General features: G+C 38.6%; 1 protein-coding gene across 1 annotated transcript; it reads right to left on the minus strand.

Moving 5' to 3' along the window:
- Nucleotides 1-102: 102 nt before the first annotated feature.
- cnga3a (cyclic nucleotide gated channel subunit alpha 3a) lies at nucleotides 103-7625 on the minus strand. Its single transcript, XM_038716655.1, has 7 exons — nucleotides 7433-7625; nucleotides 5206-5330; nucleotides 4865-4954; nucleotides 4035-4208; nucleotides 2409-2510; nucleotides 2218-2324; nucleotides 103-2126 (listed from the first exon to the last, which is right to left on the minus strand). The coding sequence occupies exons 2-7, from the start codon at nucleotides 5304-5306 to the stop codon at nucleotides 730-732; spliced, it is 1971 nt and encodes a 656-aa protein (XP_038572583.1). The 5' UTR covers nucleotides 5307-5330; nucleotides 7433-7625; the 3' UTR covers nucleotides 103-729.
- Between the last annotated feature and the right edge of the window lie 2155 nt (nucleotides 7626-9780).

A 9780-nucleotide genomic window follows, 5' to 3' on the forward strand; every position in this document is an offset into this window, starting at 1 on the left:
TATATTTGCAGTGGATCACATGACTATGTGTAATGTGTCAGGGGACAACCCCCAGAGAATGATCATTCTTCAGCTTCTCTCAGCTCTACGTAGCTTTATAGCATCTTTCAACTGTTTCTTTCTTATGGTGTAGTTTTTGGCCAAGTGCTTTAAAGTCAGTAAAGACTGTTTAATATGACTCACTTAACATAATCAAATAAACATGTAATCACATAGAAAAGGACAATCTAAACAGATTCAGTAAATGTTATATGAACACTTTAAGGTTTATTCACATATAACATTTCAATTTACAACAGATAGTGTATGCTGATAACTTATAAACAGATCTGCATTTGGGTTTATTTTGTACATTTACATACAGTATGAAATGGACATTGCAGTCATTGTGTATGACTTGTCGTTCATACTTAACAGATTGATCAATGTATTTTCTGGGGAAATGTCAATACTGATCAGGAAAATACCTTTCCTCATTATTCTTATGCTTTGAAAAGCCATTTTCTGTGCTTCTGATCAACATACTCAAGTACTTTCATGATAACATGAAATTGGCTGTCAATCATAGCATACACACCAAAAACTGTATATACAATGTACACAATTTGAGACATGATTATAATAAACAGAGATGTATAAATAGATATAAACATGGGCCTTTAAAAAGTGTCACTACTACTCTAAATGAAAAATCCCTCCGTTTCCTGTCAAGTCCTCATGTATTACTCATTACTGCACTTTTTTGTCTTTGTCGGCCATTACTTCTGACAGGTCCTCTGGTTGTATGGATTTCACTTTGGCCTCCATCTGAGTGACCCTCTGCTTCATCCTTATCTGGCTGGAGGTTAACTGTGCCATCAGCTGGGCAAACTTGGTCTGCAGGATGTCTATGTTCGCCTGCAGTTTGACGATCTTCTCTTCTATGTCTTTGGGGTCGGCGCCGGCGTTGGCGACCTCCTCATCAATCAGGTTGTCTTTCATCAGGATGGCTTTCCCCTTCTCCTCCAGAGCTTTTTTGGCATCTGGATACTCAGTGAGAGCTTCCATCAAGTCGTCTTTGGACAGGGCAAAGAGATCAGAGTAGCCTACGCTTCTGATGTTTGCTGTTCTCCTGTTCCCTGCTTTACTTCCCTTGATACCCAAGATACTGATTTCCCCAAAGTATGCACCATCACTGAGCACTACAAACTGAGTGACTCCATCATCTGCCACGACAGCGAGCTTCCCCTCCTTGATGATGTACATCTCTCTGCCAATATCCCCCTTCTTACAGATGTAATCTCCAGGACTGAACACTTGCGGCTGCAGCTTGAGCACCAATTCAATCAGCAGACCGGCTTCGCAATCCTGGAAAATCCGCACTTTTTTCAGCGTATCCAGATGGACGTTGATGGCAATCTCAGCCTTGAGCTTGTCAGGGAGGTTCTTCAAAACTTCCTTCTCATCGCAGGTCTTCTTCTCAGTCCACAGGTAGTCAAACCACTTGATGACCCTGGCTTCCAGGTCTTTGGTGACCTTTCGGAACTGCATGTACTGCTTTATGGAGTCGATCTTCGCCTGGAACTCAGCACGAGAGGCGTTCATGTTGGAGATCATGGCACCTACATTACCGACAATACTAGCAAAGATCAGCACACCAGTGAGGAAGTCAGCAATGACAAAGAGGTATTCAATATCCTTGACTGGTGCAGGGGTCTCTCCAATGGTGGTGAGGGTCAGTGTGGACCAATACAGGGAGTAGATGTACTTTCTGGCCAAGCGTCCATACTCTGGGTGGCTGATATTGGGATATACCCAGGTGTCAGATCCAAAACCAATGGTTTTTGAAATGGCAAAGAACATACAAGCATTCCAGTGGATAATAATGAGGATATAAAGTACAAGATTGCTGATGCGAAACATGTTCGGGAAGCTGGTTCTGGTTTCAGTCCGCTCAAAGAACTCAAAAAGCCTTGAGATTTTACAGAGACGGTTGAATCTGAACTCCGGGTTGTTGAATCCAAATTTCAGAAACAGCAGATCAGTGGGTATCATTGAGATTATATCATATTTAAACTGAGATGTTGTTCTGTATTTACTTCTCAGTTTCTTGGCATCTTTTACCAGCAGGCCTTGTTCCAGGTAACCTGAGAGACAAACACAAAATTAGGAGCCAAATCCAATATTACAATGGGCACAATTTGGTGTACATAGAGAATATTGTGAAACACATCCGACCTGTTCTCGATCTGACAAATGTGTCTGCATAGTAGATGACATCTGAGGTGTAGTCCAAGACTATCCAGAGGTTTGTATATTTGTCCTGGAGTTCGTTAAAACAAGATCTAGAAGAAAAGCAGAATATGTTTGAAATTTTGAAAATGTCCCACTGAGTGTATACGTTTTAAAGTCTGCCAAACGGACAATACCTTGTTACAATCATTATCAGGTTATAAAATACTGGGCCTGCGACGACGCTCAGCCATCTGTAGTACTGGTCTGTGGCTGGATCCATAATCCAGATTTCTTTCCTAAAAACAATTCAACATTACTTGATGTTGTTGCAAGATTTTGTTACTTTTTATATACTACTAAGTATAAAACAGACAGATGTGTGTTTTCTGTAATTAAATTCCTAATAGACTTTCTGGTGTACTTACGGTGGCTCCTCTTTCTTTTTATCATCTTTCTTATCATCCTTCTTAGCATCTTTCTTTTCATCCTTCTTCTCATCTTTCTTCTCATCCTTGTTCTCTTCTTTCTTCTCGTCCTTCTTATCATCTTCCTTCTTGTCCTCGTCTTTCTTCTCATCTTTTTTCTCTTCCTCCTTTTTCTCATCTTTTTTAATCTCCTCTTTTTTGCTATGGATCAAAGGTTTAGTTTTTTTGGTGGTAAAAAAGGGCGCAGGTGGTCGAGGAGGAGCTGTCAGAGGTCTACATGACAGGGGTTGGGGTTGGGGGGGGGGGGGGGGGGGGGGCGTCTACTGGATGTTTCACAGTTTTGGATTCAAGGCTTTGTTGGAAGATCTGGTGCAGGTCATCCATTTGTCCAGCAGACGGCATCATAATACAGTCTTGTTTCAGTTTGCCACTTTAAACCATTATTAGCTTACTATCAGAAGATGCCTTTGGGGAATAACTAAATATTCCCTTAAGGTTAAATCAGTACAACCCACATCATATCTCGCCACAAAAAAATCCCCCAAGCCAACTAAGGGACAGAAGTTTTATCTGTCATGTAGGAGGAAACACCAAAGGGGAATGGAGAATTGGAAGAGGTTTTGTTTCAAGGACTTGCTAGACTGTGCTAGAAGCTATGCTACTTTCTGCTGATTATACTACATTAGCTACAAGATGCTAATAATGTCCAGCTTAATCCTAATTTTTCTATTTTACTTCTATTTTCTGACACAGAAATGCACACACTTACTCATCTGTGTTGTTGCAGTTATTCATGTTGTAAGTAGCTAGCGGCCACTTACTGGCAAGACTTTGGAAAGAAGTAAAGGACAACATCACACAATGAACCCTGCCAGTGCCAGACATCAAAGCTCTTTGTCTTTAAAGACACAGTGAAATGACAAAAATTGTTCTGTGTCCAGTGTCGGTTATGTATTTCCCTCTTATTACATGCTAAATGTCATTTAATTTTCTTTAAACCCTTTTTTTTTCTTCCTGTAAAATTGTTTGATAACTTATTTTGAACTCGGGGAGGTTACATATATTTATCCCATCAAATGTGGTTTGAGGTGACTAGCTAATACCACCCATTATATAAAACCAAGCTTGACCGTTAGATAGTTGTTACCTAATAGAGCAATATCAGAGTAGCAGGTGTGTATGGATTTCAGCTGGCAAAAAGTTTATTTACATTTCCAAAGGTTGTGGTTGAATTCTAATTTATTAGTTTCACCCTTTTCGACCTCCTCCTGAACTTAAAAAGCAGGTGAGAGAAGTTTGTGTGAACATTTTCAAAGAAACCATTGTCACTGTGCGCCCTAATGAAACTTTAAGGCACTGACCATCTGCGCTGCAGCTACAAAGTCCAGTACTTACTTTCTTTTTCGGATTGTGTCGTTGTAGCCCACAGACTGGGCATTGCTCTCCCGACTGGAGAGGTCTTTAAGCTCAGGGCCTCTGAAGCGCTCTAGGAAAGAGTCATGCCTCTCGGCTTCGGGGTTTACTCTGTGAGACGCCCAGTTCCACAGCATGAGGAAGAAGTAAGAGAGCCTAGAGGGTTAGCAGGAGGTAAAACAGAACAAAGTGACACCTGTCTAGTCTAGGAATACACTGTTTTATCATTGCAAGTATCTGTAAATACCAGTGGTGGGGGAAGTATTCAGATCCTTAAGTAAAAGTACCAGTACAGCAATGTAAAAATACTTCATTACAAGTAAGTCCATAATTCAAACTTATACTTTAGTTGTATGAACTTTTTAGATTGTTAATACTAATGTATCCATGTGTAAACAGTATTTTGCTGTTGTGGCTGGTTGAGGGGTTGATACATTATAAACAGGTAGTTTAGTGGTTCTCAACCTAGGTGTTGGAAGATAAATTTACATAAACCCCTATTATATGGTTTTCTTATAAATCTTAATCTGAAATGTTACCAGTAACTAAATGTCAAATGTATGCAGTGGAGTGAAAATTTGAATCTTCCGCTCTGAAGTATTGGAGAGGAGAAGTATAAAGTAGAATAAAATGGAAATACTCAAGGAGAACCCCAAAATCGTGCAGTACTTGAGTAAACTTACCTTGCTGCATGTTGCCCTCTGTCTCTCTGCCTCTTTCCTCATTCTATCTACTGTCTTTAAAAAAAAGTTTCCACCACTGGTAAATACTATACAAGAACTCTAAAGTATTAGGCTACTTCAGAAGTTTACCTTGCCATCGCCCCAGCACCTGTGAATGAGCCTCTGTGGGACTCTGAAGACAGTGCTCTCTCAGAGTTGTCTTCACAAAGAGAATGAGTCCTGGAAGACAACAGGGTGAGGATAAATTACAGTGACATGCTCAAGATCATGCTGTTCAAACTGTATTAGGAAAGTGACTAATTTCAGTCTGAAAATGTGTCTTCAGTTGTCAGAACAGTTAAAGCACTCATACAACAATGCAAAAGGCACTGAGAAGTAGTCAAAAGTTCCTAAAATCCTGACTTAAAAGTAGCAAGCAGTAAATTTTTGAGCATAGCCTGAATCTTAAGAGTTTCATGGTAATATCAGACCTGCTGTCCCCATTTTCAATGACAGCAAGCTCCTCATCATGCTTATTGTTGGACAACCGCTGTCTGGTTAAAAAGGACTTTTCGCTGTCGATTTTTGCCATGTTGCCGTGACCAGCTCTGCTGGCCTGGAGCACACAGACACAGAGAAAAACACAACATAAGACTGCAACATTATGGCACAAACATCAGATTTCACAAGCCAGAAGTCATACAGCATTATTTTCCTCATGAGAGTTGTGTTGTTGATGTGTTTACTGAACGCCATTTTTCACCATTTGTTTGAGAGTAGCACCGAAAAATACATCCTCATTATGTCCTTAACACTAAAGAGGATCAGTGCCCTCTCTCTGGGAACTGATTTTTAAAATAACTAAGCTAAAGCTTACAGGTAGACTGTAGTTGCTATATATAAAGTCATGTATACAGCAGGTTAAGTCTATCAGGGCACCACTTAAAGAGCAGGTTCAACTGTACGTGGCTGAGGGCTGTGACTCTCTTCAGTGCAGGTACAGTCTGGAGAAACAGCCAAGTCAGCCATATGCTCCTGTAATGTCCCCAGAAACTGCATTAAAAAATTCTTATTTTTACATTTTGATACAGTGCAGATGGAGATAAGGCTTTTGAGATCATTCTACCCAATTACAAATCTAAAAACACATTTTGCACTTTGCTTCAAATAATAGATTTTTTGTTTACTGGTAAATAATGACTCACTGATCTCTGAAGAACACCAATGGTTGTAACACGTGCTCACATGTAGATTAGTGCTAATACCAGGGAGTTAACCAACCCCCACTAAATTAAATCACACTGATAGAATCACCAAGAAGCTGAGTGCTTGAAGGTTGACAAAAGGTAAAGTGCACGGTGAGGTTATTAGGAATCAGTGATGTTTTTCTATGTTTTGCCTACATTTTCTTGCTTTCAAACGTGACAACCACAACTGAATTAAGCCACAGACTAGAGAATGATGTAAAAATATTGAAACACATCCCACTTCCTGCATTGTGGTGAATATATCTGCCATTTGAAGTGTTTTGAAAAAAAGAAAATCTTTTTTAACACATCTACTTGCTTTCTAGTGTACAATATAGCACAGTGTCTTTCACAGGTGGAATTTGAACATAAAGATACAAGTGAAGAAAATAAACTGTGTTGGGAAAAAGTCTTCATTCCATTGTGTCCAGTAACAACCTAACAGAAGTGAATTTACTGATGCTCAAAACCCGAGCTAGACTCATATCTGATATTTTAAAGTGATGACAATACATATTCACAAGCAAAATCAGACAGTCTCTGATTAACATGATGCTGTCAGTGTTTACAGTATATGAATATAGACCTGATGATGCTTTGGTTCAGTGATGTGTAATTACTTCAAGATGTTATCACCTGTCGGTATACAAACAGAGGGATCTTCAAAATCAAAATAAGTGATTACATTCTTATTTTAATTTGATTTTGTTCCTGGAGACTAGTTGCTCTGCTGCACCCTGATGTCAAGACTGACTAAGAGGCTGTGTATTCACCAAGACATCCCTTTTACTAATATACCTTTTCTTTGCTCATCATCCTCATTAAATAAATGTAAATTCACTTGTTGATGTGATGAGGATATTTAATAGACTGGTAGCTTCTCTATAGTCTCCTACAAATCTACAAATCTTAATATCATGTTAGGCCTGCGCTGTTTGTAATATAGTCTTTATAGGATACATGACATCTGCAAAAGACTTATAATGAAGTGTAATGACACTGGAATATCTTGTTATGCTTCACAATATACTATGCCGTTTGTGTTTGCAGGAAAAATTTTAAGGGGAATGAGAAGTTGTACCACAATGCTGCAAATGCTGCTGAAAATATAAACGCCTTGGCAGCTTTAGTGGGAATGGATTTGACCATCCTTCACAATAAACCTGTTGCTGCGACAGACTGAAGAAACACCTGAGAGTTCAAGCAGAAATGTAGGCAGATTATTTTATAGGCAAGGCAAGGCAAGTTTATTTGTATAACACATTTCAACAACAAGGTAAAATAATAAAAATTAGCCACATTTATCCTAAATCTCTGTAAGAACACCCAAGGAAAGTTTGAGTGGCAAGTCTACAATAGGAACACGAGAATGCCATAAATTTTAAGAACGTGTCTGAGACATCCTCCTGTTCTCACGCATGGCAGAACTATTTTCTTTTACTGGATCTAACTGTTAAATGTAAATGCTCACCTGTTCGAAGCCTTATTTCACGCGTAATTTTGTAAGCCGACCAAACAAGGAATTCCCATCTGATTGCTTCTGTATAATCCCATCTTCAAAACAGAAATGTCATCTATTTCTCCAGCGAAACATGTCTGATCCCTTTGTCCGAACGCAGCGTCACCAAAAATATCGGTGCCGGGCTGTCCATAATTGGTGCCAGCGGCTCTGCTGGATGAGGACTGAGCTGACAGGTCCCAGATCAGACGAGGGGAGGAGACCTGTGCATCCCTGTGCCTGCCATCACAGCTCACAACACAGACACGGCATGGATGGAGTGATCATAAAATACATTTCAAAACTATATCTATTAATCAAATGTCACAGACATGAAGAAGGCAGCCTGCTGAATGTACACATTTTAAGTAGGCCTATAAAAATATTTATATATAGTCCTACTGATGGTAATATTGTATGAATACTGGTGTTGTTTCATCAGGGAAACTGTTTGTTTTTTGTTTTTTTTAAAGAGAAACAAATATACAATAGCCTAATGTGTGAAATTCAAAGCTACAGTGTATCAACCAGTTGTGGAAAGTAAGTAAGTCTACATAGGTTTAGGCCTGCATAAGTACAATTTTGAGGTGCCTATCCTTTACTTGAGTATTTTCATTTAATGCAACTTCATACTTCTACTCTGACACATCTCTGACACAGTGGTGGAAGGAGTATTCAGTTCACTGACTTAGGCCAAGTGAAAGTACCAATACATTCATGTGAAAATATAGCCTACTGTTGCATTCAAATGCATTCAAAATCCTATTTAAATAAAAGTATGATCAGCTAAATATTTAATATCAACGGTGAAAGTATTCACAGCAAAAGGGCCCCTGTGATGTATTATGAAAAATGACATGATTACATGTTAATACTGATTTATCAACATGTACTCCTTTAGACAGCCCACAGTTCTGCTACATAAATTAGAGAGGAAATGTGTCTTTGGTGGAACTGCCATAGATTTCTGAAACGTGACAAGGGGCCACAACTAAACACACATTTTGTTGCAAGGGCTCACAAGGTTGGGAGCCCCTGATTTAATCTTTAACGTGGCATTTTATTTTATAAGCTTAGTATATGTTGCTTAGGTAAAATATTAATTTGAAAAGTTTATAGTAGGTACAGCTGTCAGATAAATGGGGTAAAATAAAAAATACAGCGACACTACTAGTTACTTTGCTGATTACATACAATAGATTTTGTACACAACCTATGATGAGCTTTAAAATACAACAAATTGCTATAAGATTAACTAGCTGTCTAAAAGTTAAAAATAGCACCAACTCAACCAGCTGCAACAGAAGATGCTACTATACATTCATGCCTCATAAATGATACTTCAATAATAACAAATGCACATAATAATCTCATCATAATAATAACACTGACATGAGCCATAATTGTACTTGCTTACTTACTTACTTACTTGCTTACTATTGATACTTCAAGAACAGCTAACCAACCAGACTTAATTCTATTAGAAAAATGTCCTGCCATGACCTCATGAAAAAACTCATAGGCTTTAAAAGCAAACATATATACATATTATATATATATATATATATATATATATATATATATATATATATATATTGCAGAAAGGCAACATGGTTATGAGTGGAAATGACATGTACTTTATACAAGGAAAATATTACTAATTCATAACGCAAGTATCTCTTTGATGACAATTTCATGATTAAAACATATAGTAAAAATGAGCTGAAAAACCTTAAAGCTAAATGATTTGCTCTTTCTAAAGTGCAGGTATTACAGGAGCAGAGGTTTTGAAGACTTCTGGTGTAAGTCTCTAACATCACTTTCTTTACTGGCATGTTTTTTTGTATATGAGCATTAGATTTGTGAGAGAAGACCGCACACATAAAATGGCTTTTGGATGGACTATCTGAATTGTCATATGAATGGGAAGTCATTCACTTGATGAGCAATAATTTGGGTGAGGGAGCATCCTACATCCTACATGCTTACATCTCCTATCACCAAAGAAGCTCAGCCCCACCGTGTTGTCCCGCCCCCTCGGCATCACCCAGAGGCATAAGGTTAAAAGAGAAATCCCTTGGCAATATACGGAGCTGCACTGCTAATCCCAGCTTAGACTTGAGTACCTATTTCAGCCGCCTAATGCCCCCTCATGGACGTGGTCCCTTAAAGATATGTCCCTTTTGTAGAACATTTTACCTTTTGTGTCACTATACTAACTTCATGAACAGCCAAACTATAGCTGCTCTTATATGTGGTCACCATTTTGGAATCTGGTCTCTGATTGCCTATATTACCTCACTGTAACAGTTGTCCATAGA

The sequence above is a fragment of the Micropterus salmoides genome, unplaced genomic scaffold (assembly GCF_014851395.1).
Source record: "Micropterus salmoides isolate LMB-PRFRI ecotype aquatic unplaced genomic scaffold, ASM1485139v1 Ms_hic_scaffold_13, whole genome shotgun sequence".
Classification (NCBI taxonomy): Eukaryota; Metazoa; Chordata; class Actinopteri; order Centrarchiformes; family Centrarchidae; genus Micropterus; species Micropterus salmoides.